General features: G+C 37.4%; 4 protein-coding genes across 5 annotated transcripts in view; 2 read left to right on the top strand and 2 right to left on the bottom strand.

The window, feature by feature from the left end:
* Positions 1-10,673, bottom strand: part of LOC107717831 (prosaposin-like) — an 11,496-nt gene extending 823 nt beyond the window's left edge. Inside the window, exons 1-11 of one of the 2 annotated variants that reach the window (XM_016524708.1) lie at positions 10,505-10,673; positions 8,672-8,805; positions 8,511-8,585; positions 8,304-8,429; positions 6,320-6,505; positions 5,999-6,142; positions 5,821-5,877; positions 4,144-4,149; positions 1,236-1,388; positions 843-935; positions 131-308 (exon numbers count right to left, since the gene is read on the bottom strand). In XM_016524708.1, the coding sequence (XP_016380194.1) occupies positions 131-308; positions 843-935; positions 1,236-1,388; positions 4,144-4,149; positions 5,821-5,877; positions 5,999-6,142; positions 6,320-6,505; positions 8,304-8,429; positions 8,511-8,585; positions 8,672-8,805; positions 10,505-10,535 (1,183 nt within the window). In that variant the 5' untranslated portion in view covers positions 10,536-10,673. The remainder of the gene's footprint in view (positions 1-130; positions 309-842; positions 936-1,235; positions 1,389-4,143; positions 4,150-5,820; positions 5,878-5,998; positions 6,143-6,319; positions 6,506-8,303; positions 8,430-8,510; positions 8,586-8,671; positions 8,806-10,504) is intronic. The other variant, XM_016524709.1, reaches the window with a different exon arrangement.
* A 1,987-nt stretch (positions 10,674-12,660) lies between these two features.
* Positions 12,661-13,907, bottom strand: LOC107717855 (28S ribosomal protein S6, mitochondrial-like). Its single transcript, XM_016524735.1, has 2 exons — positions 13,414-13,907; positions 12,661-12,990 (listed from the first exon to the last, which is right to left on the bottom strand). Exon 1 carries the CDS (start codon positions 13,773-13,775, stop codon positions 13,416-13,418), a length of 360 nt encoding a protein of 119 aa, XP_016380221.1. The 5' UTR covers positions 13,776-13,907; the 3' UTR covers positions 12,661-12,990; positions 13,414-13,415.
* Positions 13,908-15,834: 1,927 nt separating this feature from the next.
* On the top strand, positions 15,835-22,487 carry LOC107717849 (nucleolar and coiled-body phosphoprotein 1-like; the record flags this gene model as incomplete). The annotated part of the gene is made up of 10 exons (XM_016524730.1): positions 15,835-15,978; positions 16,625-16,680; positions 16,808-16,962; positions 17,353-17,462; positions 17,558-17,663; positions 17,773-17,903; positions 18,171-18,297; positions 18,617-18,679; positions 22,161-22,229; positions 22,330-22,487. Coding segments are annotated over exons 1-10 (1,086 nt in total), but the record flags the coding sequence as incomplete, so codon positions are not given.
* On the top strand, positions 20,088-20,839 carry LOC107717829 (tuftelin-like). The gene is made up of 3 exons (XM_016524705.1): positions 20,088-20,181; positions 20,289-20,394; positions 20,492-20,839. The coding sequence occupies exons 1-3, from the start codon at positions 20,114-20,116 to the stop codon at positions 20,651-20,653; spliced, it is 336 nt and encodes a 111-aa protein (XP_016380191.1). The 5' UTR covers positions 20,088-20,113; the 3' UTR covers positions 20,654-20,839.
* Positions 22,488-22,489: the final 2 nt, after the last annotated feature.

The raw sequence follows: 22,489 nt of genomic DNA, 5'->3' as shown, positions 1-22,489 counted from the left end.
GCACCTCCGTTCTCCCCAATCAGCACTGCTCTAGCCAACTAAATAATCTTCCACCATAAAAAAAAAAAAAAAAAAAAAAGAGAAACAAAGGGAATATTTTACTGAAAACAAATGTATTATCAGCACTTACAGACATGGCTGACCCCATTGCAGAGTGCGAGGAAAGAGCAGATGGTTTTGGGATCAGCCTCCTGCATGAGCAGTTCAATGATGGCCTGGCCGTAGGTCTCAATCAGGTCCTTGCACTGAGCCGCGAGTGTGGAGGGTAAAATGTTGCAGACTTTCTCCACAGCCTGCACAATCTCTTCCTAAAAAAACCACAACAGTGTCGGCACACCATTAACAGGAAATTTATAAGGATGCAAATTCACATCAAGTTCTCCAGAAAAAACTGACAGCGAAAAAAAACACTAACACAATGTGGCTCATCCAATCAGAACTTACTATCGGAACCATACATATTGAAATACGGATTGTTTTTAACAAGTATTTCATAATGTGAAGCCATTTCTGCACTGCATATTGATGATGAATATTATAGTTTGAGTGAATCGCATCACAAATAAAAAGAAAATCCAATGCAGGCTATTGTTTGCTGACTGGAAACACCAGGATGTATGCGCTTATCCTTTCATATTTATCTGCTTTCTCTTCTCTGAATGGAGAAGGCCTTTTTCCATCAGTCCCACCTGCTGCTATGTTTGTCTCGCTGGCTTCAATCAATCTTAATATCTAATCGTTTATGGAAATCTGCACATATTTCTACCGATTCTACTGGTCATTACAGTTTGTGAACACTGACAATCAATGGAGAATCGGTTATTTGACATGTGGCTTCATACCTCAGATGTGTGATGCTGAATCATTTCCTCAACTTCCTTCATCACAAACTCACAGATGGCACACTGAGGACTGTCGCGTATTTGCACCAGATTCTATCAAAACAGACACACGTGCATGAAGGAAACATCCAGCATTTTTACACACCTTCTCAACTCGAGTTTAATTTGAATGTGAATGTTAATTACAGCCCATAACAGCTGACAACAGTTGAGTCATTAGATTAATTTACATTGTCAAAACAGAGGTTGAAAGTAAAAAAAAAAAAATCAGTTTTCTTGAACCAGTGACATGTAAACATATAAAGCGGTTTTAAATGCTCAAAAAATGTTCAACTACCAAATTCACAGATTCATAATCCAGATGAAAACAACAGAAGTTATATGCTATTGTACCTTAGCAGGCTTGGTTTTGACAGGCGTTTCAAGTTTGGCTGCAGGGAACATCTTGACAGCAGGGATTGATTTGGCAGGCATCAGCTTCTCCATGCGCACAGACTTGTTCTGAGGGGGGCAGAATCCAGCACGAGAGCAGATGTCCTTGGCTTGCTACAGAGGGATTGGAGGAGGCAAGGACACATTCAGTAACACGTCACCAAATACACAAGAGAGACAGGATGAGCAGAATTTCAGACATGCACTGACTAATACAATCATGCACCATCTTCCTGGATGACGCCATGCAGCATCCAATGTATAACCCCTCTCTGACTAACTGATTACCCATGATGCTGCTCCACCTCAGTCCCACAGTATCCCATATCACCCTGCCAGTCTGACGGCTGCCATGCATGCAAGCACAAGAAGTGCAAGTATGATCTGATGAACGGCAAAAGCTAGTGGTTCAATTAATAGACCAACTTATCCAATTCAACACTTTATAACAACCACATGTTCAAATGAAAATGTGTTTGAATATCAGGGATGGAGGTTAAAGATTTTGTTCCAATTCCAAATAATGATTAATCGGTTCCTTAATGATTCTTGGAGTACTTGGACACAAACCTAAAATTCTATTGGAGGGAGTCAATTAAAGACCGATTCAAACCCATAAAGTGAGTCTTTTGACCCATTAATTCGGAAGAACCAGCTCAAGAGTACTTTGTTTACAGTACAAACACACTGATCACACAATGTTTTGTTCTGTGAGAGCAGCAAGAGAACACAATGGAAAGTAGTGTTTTTTTTTTACTTGCTACTGAATGGTGTTCAGGAAACACTGTTTGACATTCCCTAATGTCAAGGGAATTCAGAAGAACCAGCTCAATTCAGAAGGGATGTCAAGGGAATTCTATCAGTCTTGGGAAGAATGCAGACAGAACCAAAATAGCATGGATATATAAATATATATCAATTCTAGAAAGCTGGTTATGCAACATACGCAACAAGTTTGCGGATAAGTAAAAGTATAACCACAAATTCTGGTTCCAGAAACTGAGGTAACTTTCAAGTTAAGTAGCCACAGCAGTTTAACCCTATTGATGAGACTCCAGTTTTACTATTATTATTAAGCACCATTATTATTAATCAACTTTTTCACACTAATAAACATTTTTAAAAAAATCTAAATCGCCATTTTAGTATGGCGTGCTTAGCATCCATTTCCAGGTTACTCCAGGATTTGTCACTCTGTTGCAATGTCTTTGTGTGTTCCTGGAAGTTGAGTGAGCTGAGTGAACTTACTCCCAGCCATTTTTACCAGTAAGAACAGTTTGGGTTAAATCAACCAAGAGTTTGGGGTTTGTGAGACAGCAGGTTTAACCCTGCTTTCTTAAATACCCCCTTGTTATTTTGTTGTTGAATGAGGCTGGTTACTGAATAAAAACCAGTACATAGTTCCAGTGTTGGGTAAGTTACTTTCAAAAAGTAATTAATTACTATTACATCATCAATATTGTATTTAAATTACTAATTACTATGTCCGAAAAGTAATTTAGTTACTCAATAAGTAACTTAATTATTCAAATCGCTAATTATGCTACCTCTTAAAATCCCTATAAACATTAAAGCATAGACAATAGAAATTAAACTCTTTATTCTTTCAATTTGAGTCAAACATAGAATAGTTTAGCCTTTTAGCTTTAAAACAACTGTAATACTTTATAAAAAAAATGTTTAACCTTCTTTGGTTAACAAATAGAAATACTCAGCAAAATATCTGAACAACAAAAAATCTTAAGAAAAGTTAAATACATTTCAGTTTAGCAAGATGTTCAGGAAAAGCCCAACTAGTAAAATCTGTACAGGTTTATGTAAAAATAACACGTTAACTAATGTAGGTAAGAATAAATGATAAAATGATCTCCTCTGCTGAATAAAGCCGCGTCAGATCACGCTGTTCTTCTGAGGTAAATTCCAGCTTATTCTTCATAGCAGGTCTTCTTTCAAAAATGATGAAAATCTATTTTTTTATCAATTTTTTGTATCTAGGTGAGGGCGTTTGCGTGCAGGTGACTGCATATAATGAGCTCAGATACGGGAGAGACTGTACCTCGCTTTAGTTTCATACGGATTACATAATCAGATAATATTCGTTTTCGATTTGAATTCGTTCATTTAAAAGTAGACACTTCAAGCTTTCTATAGACATATTTCTCATGTCTCTGTGTCAAGTATTCGCTGAGTTTGTGATGCATAGAAAGTTGCTCACGGAGACCGAGACGGCGGAAAGCGCACCGTTTGTTTTGTTTATTTTACAAAAGCACAATGTTTTGTTGTTATTGTCAGTGTACACAAATGAAAGTAGGCCCTTTTTAGATTCGATTGATTTTAGTCTTATCTGAGTATTTAAGGTTTCTCTGTGAATCAGCCGGCGCGCAGAGGGTTAAAGACGCTGCATTAAATTCTCTTTAGACTGTAAATTTAGATTTCAAATTCAATATTGATTTTAGAACTGTTGAAATTATTTACAGTATGTAACGCAAGTACTTTATAAGTAACTGTAATTAAATTACCTCAAAATGAACAGTAATCCCTTACTTTACTTTTTCAGTGGATAAGTAATTTAATTACAGTAATGCGTTACTTAGTAACGCGTTACACTCAACACTGCATAGTTCCAACCCATATAGTATATTATGGGTGATGGAGGTTATGATAAAGGATTAGTCTGGTACTACATCTACACAAACATGAAAACCTCAGGGTTAGGGCTATTTTAAAAGTGGGTGAGTGGCTAGTCTAACAACAGCACAGATTAGCAACGGTCAGCGTTAGATTAGAAAACAGCACAGGTGATTAGCCACATGACAGACAGATTAAAAGACACAAGCTAGAATGCGACTAGCAGCTCAGAGAAACCTACCTGCTCCTGAAGACCAGAGCAAACAAAACCACAAGAGGAGAGACGGAGATAAAGAGAGAAAGAAAATGAAGGTGGGAATAAAGAATTTGTTTTAGTTTACGTTTTTATTGACTTTTGTAATTTGTATTCGTTTTTGTTTGAAAATATTTCTATTTAGATTTTTCATTTTTAGTTTTAGCAATTTTAGTACTTCAACTTAAACCGCTTCTGTTGGTTGCCAAGGCAACACTTCTAATTTAAGTTTTAAGTGATTAGATTTGTGGATTAAAGGGATAGTTCACCCAAAAATGAAAATTCTGTCATTAATTCCTCACCCTCGCGTCGTTCCAAAGCAGTAAGACCTTCCTTCACCTTTGGAACACAAAATTAAGATATTTTTGATGAAATCCGAGAGCTTTCTGACGCTGCATAGACAGCAACACAACTGTCACGTTCAAAGCACAGAAAGGTAGTAAGGACATTGGTAAAACAGTCCATGTGAGAGCAGTGGTTCAACCGTAATTTTATGAAGCTACGAGAATACTTTTTATGCGCAAAGAAAACAAAAATAACGACTTTATTCGACAATTCTTCTCTTTTGTGTCAGTCTCTGCTGCACATTCATGAGAGTACCACGTGTCGTGGCCCTCTTGTGAATGCACATCAAAGTCTGACGAGGGAGGGAAGAAATTGTTGAATATTATTTTTGTTTTCTTTGCGCACAAAAAGTATTCTCGTAGCTTCATAAAATTACGCTTGAACCACTGATGTCACATGGACTATTTTAACGATGTCTTTACTTACCTTTCTGTGCTTTGAACGTGACAGTTGTGTTGCTGTCTTATCAGTCAGAAAGCTCTCGGATTTCATAAAAAATATCTTAATTTGTGTTTCAAAGATGAACGAAGGTCTTACGGGTTTGGAACGACATGAGGGTGAGGAATTAATGACAGAATTTTCATTTTTGGCTGAACCATCCCTTTAAGCTGGAAGACAGGCAGTGTGTCTTAACAGGAAAGGGAACAAAAGCAGCTTTGTTCACTTGACTGACAAAATTTGCAACAAGCTCTCTATATTAAAGGGGTCATATTTTAATGTTTTTCCCCTGAGGTCCACTTATAAATGTTAATCATTTATGCAGAAGTCACAAATCAGTTAAAGATAATTTCCCACCCTCTCGTTGACCCATTGAACAGGATGTTTTTGCTGCTGTCTTTAATGCAAATCTCCTCTGTGCATGTGAAATGAGATACAGTGCTGAGCTGCATCTTTAGTTGTGGACTTGAACACAAACCCAATAGTTTTTAACCACCTCATCCTTACTCACTTTTATTCCAAAATACCAGAACCAAAGGGTAGCTATATTTACTCTACTTCCTCCTCAGTGACTGGGTGGACCACATTTCTGAACATCAAACTCACACCGCTAAAGTCTTTATATGGGCATCATTCCAAAGCTCACAAGTGTAAAATCACCTTTATCTTTCTTTAACTAGGGAGGAAGTTGAGTTCTTAAAGTTATATAACACAATATGATACAGTACATTAACATTTTGATTCCCCATATGACCCTTTTAAAACTTTGTTGTGCCACGAGGAGGGGAACTTAAGCACCCATTTTGGTAATGGAGGATAGATGAATGAAACAGCTGAAATGCTGGCACAAATGACATTTAAGAAAGAATCAAAATCACTTACCATAGACATAAGCTGTTGAAAGACCAGTGGTCCGTACTGGCTGATGTACTCCTTGCACTGTGAAATGAGAAATGAGAGATAAGACCACCAAAAATGTCCCACACATGCAATGCACACCAAAGCATGGCATCTTTACTTTGAGCACCGAACCCAGTAAACCTGTCTCTCATGTTCTCACCATATCAGACATGCCAGGTCCCAGAAGCTCACACTGGCTCTCCACCCGAGCGAGTAGAGCGTTGATAAATGAGGAATTGGCTTTGGCTTCCTCCTGAGTGTCCGAAATGAACATAACACAGTCCTGGCACACATCTCCACCCGTCTGCGGACAGAAGAGAACACCAATCAGTTAGTAAACATACAGGATGAGATGAATTGTGCATGTTTTAATCAGCAACACAAATATAATAGGTGACACTATAATAACATTCATCAAGTTGAACAATTGGAGTCTCCATGGCTTTTTTCATTAAAACATACAGGTGTGTGACAGCTTCACCTGTTTGGGGGTCTCCTTGGTTTTCTCTTGGGGGTAGAGCAGCTGAGGGATGTTGAGCAGGAAGGGGTTGACACGTTGGTTCAGGTCCACTTGAGGGATCTCATTGGACATGAGCTGAGCTTTAGCCAGAGCTGACTGCTGGGACACACACAGGCCCATAGCACTGCACACCACACCAGGGTCATCCTGCGAGATGAAGGGAACACAGAAGCATTGTAAAGCATGATGTAAACACAAATCGGATCTGCAGCTGAATACACTGCTTCAGTTCTTTAAAGAGGACTGTGACATGCTTTGAATGACAGATGAGGTCCTATGGGAAGGAAGAGCCTATTACACAAAGACTGCTTTGTGGATAGCTAACCGTCTAAGCAGCACTAGTCAGACTAAGGCCCAATCCCAATTCTACCCCTTAGCCCTTCCATGAACGTGCGAAACGGAGGGGTAGGGGTGTCTCGATTCTCTTTTGGTTGGAGGGGTAGGGGGAAGGGTAAGGGCCAGATAGCCCTTCAAACGTTTTTCAGGAATTCTCTTTTGGTTGGAGGGGTAGGGGTAAGGGTAAGGGCCAGATAGCCCTTCAAACGAAGATTTTTCAGGACCACACTTCAAACGAAGGGGTATGAATTATCTCAGCGTAAACCGGCTTCAGCGGCAACATGGCTGCCCGACCGAACAAAAAGACGCATAAATGTAAGCATTTTTGGCATTAATAAAGATTTTAATGAAAAGTAATCATTTGTTTTATGTTACATTCAATCGTGAGTTCATATTTACGGTCATGTTACTCAAAGAAATGTTTGGAAAAAAAAAATCGCTAAAGTTTGCTAACGTCATATCATTACTGACTGCACAATAGTGCCACAACATAGGCTCTTTTCATGTATGATCAGGGCGATAATAACCACCATAGACATTGAGGAGGGCTAGTACCCCCAATAATTATAAATCGCTAAACCCTTTTCTGAAATATTGCCAATTCGAGAGAGAGAGATGAAAGTTGCGTGTGTGCGCGTTTCTCTTTTTAGAGTGAGTTTACTTCAAAAACAGCGATTTTATCCTCTTGTTGTTGGAACATATAATGTAGTGATTCAGTATTTAAACTGTTATTAATAAAAGTCGTGGGGCAGAGTTGACAAGTTTCTTTGCTCCTGTGTGTGTGTGTGTGTGAGCTGCGCGATCTCTGATATTTGTGTGTGTGTGTGTGTGTGAGCTGCGCGATCTCTGATATTTGTGTGTTAGTAAGCACCGCATTAATATAGAACGGTAATTAAAGGCTCTAATGCACACACCAGCATAGGTGTGTGTATTGTAGGAGCTAGACGACGCATGATGACGCGTGACGGCATAGTAGCGGTGTCCCAATTCTTAGGGGAATAATTTCACCCCTACCCCTTGAAAGGGAAGGGGTAGTCGGAGGGGTAGGGGAAGGGGTATAAAATAGAATTGGGATTGGGCCTAAAGCTTTTAAGCGGTCATGAACTGAGAAATAAAATTTCCCTTGATCTTTTGACATATAACAGGTAAATGTACTATAAAAATATCCTGTAAGTTTCAAAACTCTCATTAGTTTAAAAACAGCTTTTACTGAAACCAAGATCAGAAAATGGCTCGTTTTGGAATGTAACACTTTATGACATAATTGTGTGGATAAGCACCGCCTCCGCAGGAGGAGATCAACACCTGCTTCTACAGTACTGCCTCTTTAGCCCCGCCCACTGATACGCACCTGTAGTAGGAAATACTAGAGAACTAAAAAAAAAAAAAAACTATACATACAGTATGTACAGTCATTTAATATTAATTTTGGATTGGAAACATTGCAAACTGTTCATTAAGTTTGGAACAGCATGTTTGGCGTTCTGCTCCAGAGCTTGTGTTTGGTACATGGTGGGTGTTCAACACTGTTTTGATCACAAACTACCACCAACTAAAAGGGGAATTATGTTCCTCAATTAGTTAAAAGGGAAGGGAAGGAAGTACTCACCAGCTCTCCTTGGATGATGTCCATGAGAACGGGGAAGTAGTTGTCCACAATCTCCTTGCACTGGTCAGCCATGCCCTCATCAGGGATCAGCTGACAGGCTTTCTCCATGTATCCAAGGAGTTCGCCCTAGATTCAGCACAAGTATTTAGACTTTGACCTCGCATAAACAGTACTCAAATCTCCAGTGCTATCATCATGTTAGCATACCTCTGTGGCGTTGTCCTTCAAAAGCTGCTCCACCACCACTAACACCTCTTTGCACAGATCACATGGCACAGATTTCTGGAAGAAACGAGGTTTTATACACTTAGAGCTCATGAATTATACGCTGGCATACAAAAGCACTTCTGAGAATCAGGTCAGCGCACCATCTGAGGCTTGTTCCACACACTCTGTTGGCAGTGTTGGACGGCACCACAAAGGGAAGCAGTCTTGACGTTCTGGCACCAGTAGGGGGGACCGCGAGCACACTGCTCCGTACCCAACAGGGGACTCGCCACAGCTAGCAAGAAACAAGAGAAAATAGATTAGATATGTATAGAACTGCCACAATGATCACAAAGTCACGCGATGGCCTAGTCAAGTCAGCAATTACACAGAGATGGACCTCTTTTAGTACCATCTTTGTCATGATTTCTTATAGTGCTGGACGGTATACCGCGCCCCCTGCCATCAGCTCCCGCGTCTCCCACACACACGAGCGCGACTTTAGCACGAGATTTAGCAGCTTTTTTAGCGGCTTTTTGATAGGGCATTCTAAGTCAATATACTGCAGTATTTCCTCTCTCAATCAGTAGAAAATATGGTTAACACCCGGTCATGCATGAAAAAAAAAATACCGTCTTGTACCGTGAAACCGGGATAATTTTGAAAAATACCGTGATATAAATTTTTGGTCATACCGCCCAGCACTAATTTCTTATCCGTTTAACCTGCCAAGAGCTGACACTTCACATGACTCATTTTAAATAAAGTAACACATTACCATTTACTAGATTTCATTTGTATTATAGCCACTGCAAAAGGAAGCAGCATCTACTCAACAATCACCTTCTTTAATTTTCCACATACTACAACCAGGTGACCAGTAACAGGTTACTCAAGTGTCTTTTGTGACTTTCACAATCACATTTACCACACAGAACTGTTATTGAGACGATTAACATGGCAGAGCAAAGCTGCTTTGCTTTATAGAACTGAAAATGGATTTGAAGAGAGAGAGAGAGAGAGAGAGCCTGACCTCACATATAGACCACAGTGTGAAAGACCACCTCTATGCTTTCATGAGCAATACCTTCTGCAAAAATAACAATCCTTATGACTAAAAGATGAAGTGAAATTGTGACTGTAATGGCAAATACTAAAGAGGAACACAGAAGAGGATGTGGAAACTACACAAGTAGCAAAGGATCTTATCCCTGGAAGCGAAAGGAGACGTTATTTTGAAGGACTATGCAACTTGGATACAAATTACGCAATTCAATTGATCAGACGCCAGAGTTAAAATACAGCCTGGGTATATCTGTATTGGGCAGACAAACTCTGAAAAACAGGTTTCAGTCACTGTGTCAACATTCAGACACCTATATCAGAGAAAGAGATAAAGTTGATGAAATCAGCTAAATCGATCAAGCACGAGACGAACGTTACGTTAAAAGTGATGCGTCACGATTCGCACTAAATCCAAAATAAATTTGAGTTTAGGAAATACATTAAAACGAAAACAATCAATTTGCCCATCAGATAATGATTATAATAGACTTCAGTCAGTTTAGACTGACCAGTCAAAAATATCAGCGCAGCATGTGTAACGTTATATACCGGCTGAAAGACTGCTCAAATAAATCATTTTAAAGAAAATGTTTTAAAAACGTGACTTATTATGGACGCTGTTGTTTAAAACACTTAACTTAGCCTGTTAGCACAGCACGTCAACACGCGACATATGGCTAACGAACAAATCGGGAAAATATTATCATCATCACTATGAATATAGAAGTTTATTCTGTTAAAAAAAAACTAGAATAAATACTATGTTAGGCTGTGTATTTAAAGATAACATTTCCATTTAAGCGGGCCAGTCAGTAACCGACATGACATGTTTACCAAACACTTCCTCGGCCATGAACTGCAGCTACGACACACTTCTCATAACGAAAGCACCAAAAATAATGCGGAGGTCAAAAAACAGTATATATTACCCGTGGAGATAAAAAGCAGCGTGAGAAGCATCCTGACTTCGGCAACCGTCTCTCTCGAAGCGCAGAGTCGTGTTGTGAATCTTGTCTGTTGGATGTTGGCGGTGTTTATACTGCAGCGCGACGAGGCTTATGCTGATCTCACTGTCAGCCAATGCGCACGCGCAAGACTGAGGCTGTTCGTGTGGGTCGAAAAACGCAATCAAGCTCTTATCGTTTGAACTTTGTAATTTTTTTTTTTTTTTTAGTTTTACATAGTATTGATGTGGTTTATATCTTCCTTTATATATAACTACAATAGCTATAGAGTTTGGGGTTAAAACCCCTATTTATACAACTAATACAATTACATACAAAATTATACAAATGCTTGTTTTCTGTTTCAAAAACCTGAACTAGAATCATTTTTGGTGAATTCTGCCCCTCCAACTAATATTTAATTATAATCATATTTTCTATAGATTTTTGGGTTAACATGTCAACATAATCAATTTCATGAATTGTTTTGTTCTTTGTGCATTGTTTTTTTTTTATGTTTAAAAGTCTAGGATTTTTAGTGCCAAATTCATGTTAACAACTAGTCCACATGGCATCATAACTTGCTCTGCTATTGTCACAAAAGTTCAATGCGTGTTAATAATTAAAATTACCATTTGCATATTACCATGTTTTTTGGACATGCACTCTGGTTGTACCATGGTATTCTTAGAAGTACCTTTGAGTAACATGTAGATACCATTATATATAGATATAATTACTAAACTACCATTGACTATTAACATTTATTCTTTGTGTGTTCTTTACTTAATAAAATAAGTTATAATAATAATAACAAGAATAATTGTGTGTGTGTGTGTGGGTGTTCTGCTCTTTCTTTGTTCCCATGTACAGAGGAATTATTATGAGGACTGTTTTGCATTACTTGAAAAAGGGAAGATAATATCTTAATAATAGAACTGGTTTACATGTGGTTCATTCCTAAATTTATATCAGGTTTTCAACAACAATAATTCTACTGCAGAGTTTAACTTTATTCCATAATAATATATTAATGTTTCGTTTATCTAAAATTATTTTGACTAGGTACAGCTTGCCCAGATAATCATTACAATGGCTCAAAACAGATATTAACACTTCAGTATGTTGGTTTATTAACATTACATCAGTTAATGAAATACGGTATTTTATTGTGAATTTAAGTTAAGTCTGTAAAGCCTAAAATGTTGCTACCATATTTTTTACGGTAAAGTTCTGGCAACCACAGCTGCCGGTTTTTTACCGTAAATGTCACAGATTTTTTTTTTTTTTTTAAGTGTAGAATTCTTTAGTGAAATAGAATTCTTTAGTGAAATAAAGTAGCGCCAAGATGATATTTATTGCTGTTTTGCATTACTTGAAAAAGGGAAGATAATATCTTAATAATAGAACTGGTTTACATGTGGTTCATTCCTAAATTTATATCAGGTTTTCAGCAACAATAATTCTACTGCAGAGTTTAACTTTATTCCATAATAATATATTGTTTCGTTTATCTAAAATTATTTTGACTAGGTACAGCTTGCCCAAATAATTATAATAATACTGAAATAAACTATAAAACGGTCACATGGTTGCATTCTATATGTCTAGTATGTCAAATGTAACCTGACCATTAAAATCCAAATTTATGACACATTTGTAGATGGAAGACTTTTTTTTTTTTGGACACCTCTTAAATTTTAACCTATTAAAGTAAGGGATTCTTTTAAGATAAGACAATATAAAAACAAACAAACAAAAAAACATCTTAAAGGGGTCATATGATGCTTTTTTAAAGATCTTTGATAAAGAATATCTCTTTGGTTTTGAGACTTTAGTCTTTGCAACTTCAGGGATCTTATCTATGCACAATCCGCTTGTAACACTCCAAAGAGAAAGGAAAACTTGAAATCGCATCATATGACCCCTTTAAAAGAAGATGTTGTTCTTCTTGTTTAATTAGGCTTTGAATTGATTAAACACTTTTTATGTGTAAACTGACACGTTTTATATTTTCTCTGGAGACTTTATTTTATGTTCTCTAAAAGGAAAAGTTTATGAACTTTATTAACAATGAACTCTAGTTGTGAGAACAGCGTGTTACAGTATCCTGATTTCCCGAAGATAAATCAATTAAGGTACAGCTTTCCTCTACAACACTTCAATCATATTTTTTTTATTTGCAAGTTGCTTTTGTGGAACAGTATGACTGTCATAGACTGAGATAAACAACTTTTTTTTATGTTATTTATTTATGAGCATGCAATCATTGAAGTAGAATTTGTCATATTAAAATTAAATACTCCAAAAATGCTGATCCTGCGAAGAGGTCATGTTCTTTGTGGAAACACACATCACATAATTAGCTGCCGTAGATGCATAAACTATAAAAAGGATGCTGACATTTACTAGCTCAACTTGTTGCAAAAGTCCGTTCATATAATCCAGCAGATGAGCCCATCTTCACAGTCCTAGGGAAAAAAGACAAGAATATACTTATGGCACATTGACAGCACAACTACCATCTTATTAAAAATATATATATATATACAAAAACTCCAACCAAATTGGGGACTTTGAGCCCAAAAGCATTTGAACACCTCAGTGCAGATTTCATTGCATATCAAAGCAGCACCTGAAAATAAACAATGCTAGACCTAGAACTAACTTTTGCAATGACTTTAACCGATTTGTGATGATCATACAGTGATGTTTGAACTCAGTTCCCCTCAAGTTAGGATAGGTGTGTCGTTCATCACATTAACTCCATTAAATCCAAATACTACTTCATTTTGAGCATTTCATCCATTAACTTAGTTTCTCCTTTTCCTCTCTAAACACATTATCCCAACCCTCAAAGTAAAAACAGACCAGGGAAACAATGGGATTCTCACATTTATCTGGATGTGGCACTCTTTGCTTTCTCAGCTTGTGCTCCACAGCACCGCGCCTTGGAAAGCTCCGTGTCTTTCTTTAAAACTGTGGGGCGCAGCACGTCAATGTCCCGCTCCAGGTGATCTAGCAGCTCGCTGACGATCTTCGGCGAGGCGTGGAAGTCGACGGAGAAGTATCCGCCGTGCGTGTGGCGAGAGTCGTGTTTGGAGATCTTGTAGGGCAGCCTGCGCTCGCCGAGGCTCTCCAGACTCCTGACCAGAGCGCCGCGCTCGAGCAGCGTCTCCACCGTGCGCCGCAGCACCGCCGCGGTCTCCGGCCTCTGCATCGCCTTCAGGATCACACACAGTTCATACCGCGGCATGTCCCGATGCTGTTTGAACGGACGGCCCACAGAGTTTATCAAAAATAAACGGCTCTCGCTGGAAAGCTGGCACAGAGCCTGAGGCGCATGCGTGACTTCTTCAAGGAGATCCTGTGGAGACACATGTGGAGGTTGATGTAGTGCTCCATCTTATATATATATATATATAAAATCTTGGCTACTTGCGTTATTGCGCGTGGAAAATAAACATAGTTTATGTTGTTACAAGATATGGGATATGAGTTCATAATGAAATATTGGGGCTTTGCAGCAATTATTACAAAATTAAAACATTATAAAGCACAAAAAATAATTAAAGCTAATATGTTAACACATAACAATATCAAAACTGAAATTTATAACATTTATAGGCCTTATAGTTAACAATATTTGATACGCATTCTAAATGGTCAAATTATGTTAAATATCAGGGTTTTTAGGTAGCCTATATATATATATATATTAGATAAATTAGAAACAAAATAAGATAAATAACAAGCAGAATATATACAGCGGGTTCAATAAGTATTTTTTTTTAATGTAACATTGATCTTTTTACTTGCCAAACAGGCAGCAAATAAACAGCATTAATATCTATAACTGTGTTTTTTTTTTATTAAGTACAAAATCTGAATCCAATAAAATGGCATTAGTTAGCATAAAAAAAAAAAAAAAAGAATCTGGCATGAAAGGCTCAACACAACAGAACAATATGTAAAAATATATTTTCTGTATCTTCAAAGAGATGTTTACATAGACGACAAGGTACATTTTAAAAATCAAATTTTAAATGTAGAACTTAATTGGAAGTATATGTGTGATTTAGTATTTTAAAGTGTGTTTCTTTTACTTTGGGGAGATTTTTATTAGGCTGTTCTGAAATATTTACCAGTATTTTTATCAAATGTATGATCTAATTTATTTCTTAATATTTGACCGGGGTAGCATGACTGGATGATGATTTGTCTTATGTATTTGATATTGCAAAGTTTGCTCTCTATTTCAATATCACCAACATATAATGAAGGAAGAACTGTAGTAATTTTGGAGTAAGAAAGGGAACATCTTAGTAACATTTTTATACCTGAGGGTATTGCATTATCAACAGTAAAGAACTGCTTTGGATGACAGGCAAATCCATGTTTTAAAGTATTTATAACTTCTTTTTTATTATTATGCTTATAAACAGAACAGAGATGACATTAATGGCATAACACTTTGTATACAATATAGGCTACAAAATGTATCAACGTGTATCAATGCCATCAGAACACATAGGAAAGAAAATTAAGAAAAGAAAGAAAAAAACAACAATAATGATGATTGGTAAGAAATATAACAATGGAGAAATAAGAAAAACTAAAGAGAAAAATAATAGATGTTCATTTATACATCAATTAGACTGTATAAATTAAAATCATTACAAATTAAAGTCGTTCTCCTTGATTTTTTTTATTTTTTGATTATGAAACTGTATTAAGATACATAAACAAGATAAAAAAAATTACATTAAAAAACAAGAAAAATTGGTTTGTTGAAGTATTTATAACTACGGGGGTTTTTTTGTCAACGACGAAGCAGCTCTTTATAGAGAATGCGTTCTTCATCAAACATTTTTTTTTTTTTAAGTATAACAAACAATTACAAGTTTACAGAACAAATTGGCATACAACTTACATTCAAGGACAACAGTTTTAAGAGGGGCTTAGACTTACACAGAATAAAAAAAATAAAAAAGAACAACAAATACCATTAAACAAAGAACATTCATTCTTTAAACCATCTATAATAATAAATATAGATTAAACACAGGGGATAAAAAAAAACATTATAATAAATTATATTTATCAAATAAATCTAACAAGATTCCAGCTTTTTTATTTTTTGTTTTTGACAAAGTTTTTGATTTTTGTCTCAAATAATTCTTAAATACTATAAACATGGGGGGGTGATTTAAAAAATCGACAATATTTATAACTACGTACTGCGATCGTGTAAGTAGTGTGACGCACTTACTGTGCGCCATTTTCAGCTACCCACGTGACGGTGAAATAGCCAATCGCGCTCCTCCTCCTCCACACGGGCAACGAAGATGGCGCAGGACGGTACGGTGCCCAACGATCTCTTCCAGCATGTGTACTCGTTTCTCGTGGAAAATAAGTTCGCCAAAGCCGCGAAAGAGTTTTTAAAGAAGGCTAAAGTGGTAAGAGCCTTTTTTGCGTGTTTACTAGAACCCCTCGTGCGCGTGGGAGTTGTAGTCCTGCATTGTGTCTGTACTGATGCTCACGCGTGGGAATTAACACGCAGTGTGTGTGGAGCACGTGTGTATGAGCTGCGTGTTTAAGTGCGTTTCATTCCTGCCGGTTTTTGTGTCATTTTGACCTGCGTCATTACAGCTTAGCTTTTCTCACACATTTAACCTGTTCTTGTCCGTACATAATTAATTATTCATCATGATTCTTTTAAGATAGGCTTTTTTCAACAGGTCGAGTGCTGTATGTTGTCTTTATATTAAGAGTTATACAATTATACAACATAACAGATGACAAACAAAAAAGTGGGAAGGGAGAACTTCAGGCCAAGGGTAATCAAAATGAACAGAAAATCAAAAAATGTACATTTAACCTACATAAATGATTCACACACCTGTTATATAGCCACAGAAGTCTTGATTCAAAGCGTCTCTGCCACTAATAAGCGAACAAAGTTGGGGCTTCTACTACTAATTGTACTTTTATACGTTTTAGTTGTACTTATTATACTTGTGTAAGTTTTAGTTAAGTTTTACAATATTTGAGTTTTATTCAATATTATACTAATTTACAATTGTATCTGTTTCATCTCATTAGAAACCTCAAGATCAAAATGAGGACAGTCTCTTGGACATCTTCAATTTTTGGGTGAAGTATGTACAAGCTGTGTCTTATAATTGCTTGTGTGGCAACTGTAGGTCACTCTTGGTCCGGTAGTATTTGTAGTTTTGTCGTCACTTCTACTGTTGCCTTGTAACTTCTATTATTTGCCCGCTCAAGGTCCCCAGAAACCAAAAAGCGTAAAGCAGTCACCAGTGGCCCTTCGGCGGTCAACGGCCCATCAGCCAAGAAAGCAAAGAGAGATGCGGTGAGTTCAAGTAGTGAGGACTCCAGCAGTGAGGAAGCTGCAGCACCTGCCAAGAAAGTCGTACAAGGTACAGAGCTGTTTTTTTGTGCAGCAAGGTTGCAGTTACTTGATTAAAAATACAATAAAATCAGTAATATTGCGTTGTATTTTTACAGGTTAACATAACTGTTTTCTATTTGAATATATATTAAAGTGTAGTTTATTCCTGTGATGCAAAGCTGAATTTTCAGCATCATTACTCCAGTCTTCAGTGTCACACGGTCCTTCAGAAATCATTCTAATATGCTGATGTGGTGCTCAAGAAACATTTCTTAATATCAATGTTGAAAATGTTCTTTAACACATCTTTCCTGAAAAGAATTAATTTCTTAAAAAAAAAACAGTAGTGTGTTTCAACACTGCATTAAGTATGTAACTTAAATATTAAGTATTTAACTAAATGTTATTCATTTAACAGCGAAAACTCCTGCTCCAAAGAAGCCAGCAGCTGTAGTTGCTAAAAAGAGCAGCAGCTCTGAAGACTCCAGCGACTCGGAGGCCGAAGCTCAGGCTAAAACAGCAGCAAAGGTCAGGAAGCTGCATGCCGTTTACGTGAGTGTGTGTGGTATGTCTGTGCTAGGATGCCGCTTCCTGAATCTGGATCTTGTTAATTTGGTGCACAGAAGCCTGCAGCTGTGAAACCTGCAGCAGCAGCCAGGAAGAAAGACACCAGTTCCAGCAGCGAGGAGTCCGACTCTGACGAGGAGCCGGCCAAAACTCCAGCTAGAGGTGAGCTGAAGCATGAGTTCTAATTCTCAAGCACAGCGACTGTGTAGTACTTCAAGTGTAAGTGCTCAAACTAAGTTACATGTTCAAAGCGGTGATCTGTGGTCTCCAGGAGCAAAGGCCAAGCCTGTGGCAGGGACCCCCAAACCAGCGTCCACTCCAGTGTCTGCAGCTCAGAAGAAACAGGACAGGAGCAGCAGCGAGGACAGCTCTAGTGAATCTGAGGATGAGGCTCCAGTTAAGGTACATTAAGTCCAACATAATCATGCTTCAGAAATCTAGTTTTTTTTTTTCTCCCAAATTCTTTGTTTTCAGTTTTTATGTTACTGTTTTCTGTTTTAATGGTTAAATTACATTTTAATATATAAAAAGGATGTCTGATCAATTGATTTTTTTCTGAAATCTTTCTGAAATTCTGAAAATGGTAACCATAATAGAGCCTGATTTTTGTAAAAAAAAAAAAATTTCAGAATACAAAATAAATCAATTAATTTGTTTACTTTCTCACAGACAGCAGTAAAACCACCAGTCCCAGTGAAGACCCCTCCAGCTAAACATGCGGCCCCTGCAGAGTCCAGCAGTGAGGAGTCATCCTCCGATGAGGATGATGCCCCTCCTACTAAGAAACCAAAGACTGGTATTACTAATTTATTTTTTTTTCTCCACATTGGTCGATCTTAAAGGTGCATTAAGAAATGGGGTTTGCTGGCATCTATCAGTCTTCCCAAACAACCAGTACAGTGATCTTAGACTTTATACTGACAACTATCACCATGGGTGCAGCATTAAGCTTTATTCACCAGATCATGGGATCTCTTTTTATTTATGTTTTTGGGTGGGGGAGTATAAGTTCTAAGCATGCCTCATTTGAACATGGTAAGAAATCTTATGAGGCAAAAGTGAGTTTCTGAAAAAGTGGAGACAAACATGGAATTGAAGATTATCTCTATTTACAGGACAATTCAATGCCGTTTCACCCCCGGGAACACTGACAGCTCGTGCTCCAGTCAAAGCTCCTGGTAAGAGTATAGATATAGTAATATAATACAGAATTCAATTTTACACATTTTCATCAATGAGCTATAAATTATAATTTCAATACAGAAAATTAATCCTATTTTATGACTAACTTTATTTGTATAAGGACCGTACAAAAAGCATGATTTCAGCACAATACATAAATCAATAAACAATTATAAATTAATACATGAAAAATGTAAGTCTGAAATGAAGACGAACACCGTTTTTGTTTTATCCAGCTGTATTTACTCAGTGCAACTTATAACATCCAAGTGAAAGAAAAAACACCAACATTTCCGAAAAAAATACAAATTGAGAAGGTGATTCGCTACAAGTCATTTTTAGGAGGGTGTGATCATTTTTCCAACTTAGTGATTCTGTTTTTTTTTCTTTTCTTTTTTTCGGAAATGTTTGTGTTATATCTTTCACTTGGTTGTTATAAGTTGCACCGAGTAAATACAGCTGGATAAAACAAAAACTGTGTCCGTCTTCATTTCAGGCTGCAGAGCAACAAAATGTGATTATTTTAAAGGGGGTGATTGTTTTCTATACCCACTGTATATTGTACAAAGATTAAAGCACAGGTTAATTTGCATGTTTGGTCCCATAACTAAAATATTAAACTTTTAAATTATCCCTTGACCGTAACTTGAATCTTGTGGGGCTTTTTAAAAAAATTCTTATTTTTTTTTTCTTACATTTGCGATCGCGCGCGCACTGTGTAAAGGGAGCACATCTTACGATAAAAGATATATTTGTCAATGAGCTCGGGATCTGTTGAGGAGCAAATCCTCCAACATCTTGTCAGTTATCTCTCCTTACTTTTGACCCGTGATCTGTCAAATCTGGCTTCTGCAGTTCGTGTTGGATGCAGGGTTGTTGTTGTTGTTGTTTTTTTTTCCCACAAAATTGGGCTGCTTTTAAACTGTTGCCATGGGTTGATTTTCCCCAGTGGGTTAAAAGTTTAAAATATTGCTTAAATTACATTTGGTTGAAATGCTTGTACTGAAACGTTTTGCATTCTACCTGTAATAAAACTGTGCTAAATGTTTTGGGCCACACTAGTAGGAAGCATTTGAGCTGTGTTTATGATAAATGTGCATAACAGTGACTGTAAAATATGTATTTTAGGGAGGGGAATACCATTTGTATATTTGGGACATGGTATTTTCGCTACTTTGGGCTGTTTTTATATTACTGGCATGGGCTTGGGATGCTTTATTAAAAGGATGTAATAGTTGTGATCATTATTTTACCTTCCATGATCATTCAGACACGATCAGGTGCAGTACTGACACTCTTGTCAAGTCTGCATCAAATCAAGCATTCTGTAATCACAGGTAAACCGTCTGATCAGTCAGGTGTTTGTCAAGAGAAGTGTTCCACAAAACAGCTATGGTTAGCAGGAGAGCTCCACCCTCAGAGACCAACTCATGACCAGAGAAGCCGAACTCCTGCAGCTGCGCGAACTGAGGGAGGAGGGCCATGCAGGGAGGGAGAGGTAGGGGGCAAGATAAATCTTACTGATTTTGTCACATTATGTTGCCTTTTTTAACTTTATGCATCATTTGGGTGTTGCTGTAAACATGTTGCTTAATTATGTAACAGGTTAGAAGAGGTGGAAAAGGAAAACGCAATTCTGAAAGAGAAGATTCATCACTTGGATGACATGCTCAAGAGTCAACAGAGAAAACTACGGCAAATGATTGAACAGGTACATGTGCATGACACACAAACGCTGACTCTCATTCAAACTTTTGTCATGGTAGGTTCACTTACTAACTCAAGCTTTCCATCCTTGTGTCGTCTAGCTTCAGAACTCGCGAATGGTGATTCAGGAGAGAGACAGAGTGATCAGAGAGCTGGAGGAAAAGGTGGCCATGCTGGAGGCAGAGGTCAGTCCACAGGATATAAACCAACATCTAGTGGGGATTCACGATTCCCAACAATTCAGTTCAGATTCAACTGAATGAGTCAGGTTCCTTAACGATTCTTTTACTGCAGGACTTTTCTTTGAGCAATAATAAACACATTTAAAAGAATTATTGCAAAAGGTGTGGCTTTTCACAGAGTTCAGTCAGATCATTGCCCTTAACTACACTGAAAAAAAAATTGGTGTAAGAGAAACCATTTTTCGCATCAGGGCGCTGCTGTCAATATGTGGGGTATTTAAATCCCTTTTGAATGAGCGCTCGCAGTCGCAGTTCACTTTCGATTTCGCAATCGCGCACGCACTGTGTAAAGGGAACACATATTACGATAAAATATATTTGTCAATGAGCTCGGGATCTGTTGAGGAGCAAATCCTCCAACATCTTGTCAGTTATCTCTCCTTACTTTTGACCCGTGATTAGTCAAATCTGACTTCTGCAGCTCGTGTTGGATGCAGGGTTGTTGTTGTTTTTTTTCCACGAAATTGGGCTGCTTTTAAACTGTTGTCATGGGTTGATTTTCCCCAGTGGGTTAAAAGTTTAAAATATTGCTTAAATTACATTTGGTTGAAATGCTTGTCTGAAACGTTTTGCATTCTACCTGTAATAAAACTGTGCTAAATGTTTTGGGCCACACTAGTAGGAAGCATTTGAGCTGTGTTTATGATAAATGTGCATAACAGTGACTGTAAAATATGTATTTTAGGGAGGGGAATACCATTTGTATATTTGGGACATGGTATTTTCGCTACTTTGGGCTGTTTTTATATTACTGGCATGGGCTTGGGATGCTTTATTAAAAGGATGTAATAGTTGTGATCATTATTTTACCTTCCATGATCATTCAGACATGACCAGGTGCAGTACTGACACTCTGTCAGGTCTGCATCAAATCAAGCACTCCGTAATCACAGGTAAACTGTCTGATCAGTCAGGTGTTTGTCATGAGAAGTGTTCCACAAAACAGCTATGGTTTGCAGACAGTTATAAGAGTTGATGGTACAAATACATCTTTTGAATATACTGTGTGAACTCATTGCCCCATTAGCTCGGAGAGCTTTATTTTCCCTCCTCAATAAGTTTTGTCAGTTGTTTTGTTTATTGGTCTAATTCTTGTTTCTTGGGTTGCATTGGTTAGTCAGTCACTCAATTAATTCTCTCGTGCTTCGTTCGCCCCCTTCTGAATTATGTTGTATTGATAAGGAGTTATCACAAAGTAAGTCTGTTTAGTTGCACTATCTTACAATCAATATATAGTAAATGTAAGTTATGTATCGCCGATGTAACCGGTTAAAACTTGGATTAATAATCAAAAGAATCCCCAATTAATTGCAACTATTAAAAAAAAAAAAAAAAAATTCTGGTTTGAATGAAAATCATTTAACTTTAATCAATAAACTTTAACTTTCCTAAAGGCAGTGTAATATAAAATGTAGATTATATATAATTGTAATGGGATTGGTTGGTGTTTAATAATGAAAATGTCATAAAATATAGGTGTGATTTTTTTTTTTCTTTTTTCTTTTCTTTCCAATTGTGTGTCTCCCAGCAGCTCCAGTTAAGACGGTGACTCCCAAAGCTACTGCTAAGAAGGACTCATCCAGTTCTGACAGCTCTGGTACTGCCCTCTCTGTAGATTATCACCACAAATAGTAGTTTTTGGAGACTTTTGTTTTTCTGTTGCAGAAAGTGCTAATAAACTGCTTTCTTTTTCTCAGATTCAAGTTCAGAGGATAAAGCAAAGAAACCAGCTGCTAAAACTGCTCCAGCTAAAGCAGCCCCAGCTAAGAAAGCACCTAAAAAAGTCGCTCCTGCTCAGAAAAAGGACTCTTCAAGTTCCGATTCTTCAAGCTCAGAGGACGAAGCAGCAAAGCCTGC

This window comes from Sinocyclocheilus rhinocerous, unplaced genomic scaffold, assembly GCF_001515625.1.
Source record: "Sinocyclocheilus rhinocerous isolate Xijiao unplaced genomic scaffold, SAMN03320098_v1.1 scaffold780, whole genome shotgun sequence".
In the NCBI taxonomy this organism is placed as follows: Eukaryota; Metazoa; Chordata; class Actinopteri; order Cypriniformes; family Cyprinidae; genus Sinocyclocheilus; species Sinocyclocheilus rhinocerous.
This window is presented reverse-complemented; position numbering and strand designations above follow the sequence as displayed.

Coding starts and splice junctions, on each gene's coding strand:
- LOC107717855 (XM_016524735.1), bottom strand. CDS start 13,775: ATGCCGCGGTATGAACTGTGTGTGATCCTGAAGGCGATGCAGAGGCCG.
- LOC107717829 (XM_016524705.1), top strand. CDS start 20,114: ATGACCAGAGAAGCCGAACTCCTGCAGCTGCGCGAACTGAGGGAGGAG. Junction 20,182..20,288: donor GGCCATGCAGGGAGGGAGAG/GTAGGGGGCAAG, acceptor ATTATGTAACAG/GTTAGAAGAGGTGGAAAAGG. Junction 20,395..20,491: donor TACGGCAAATGATTGAACAG/GTACATGTGCAT, acceptor TGTGTCGTCTAG/CTTCAGAACTCGCGAATGGT.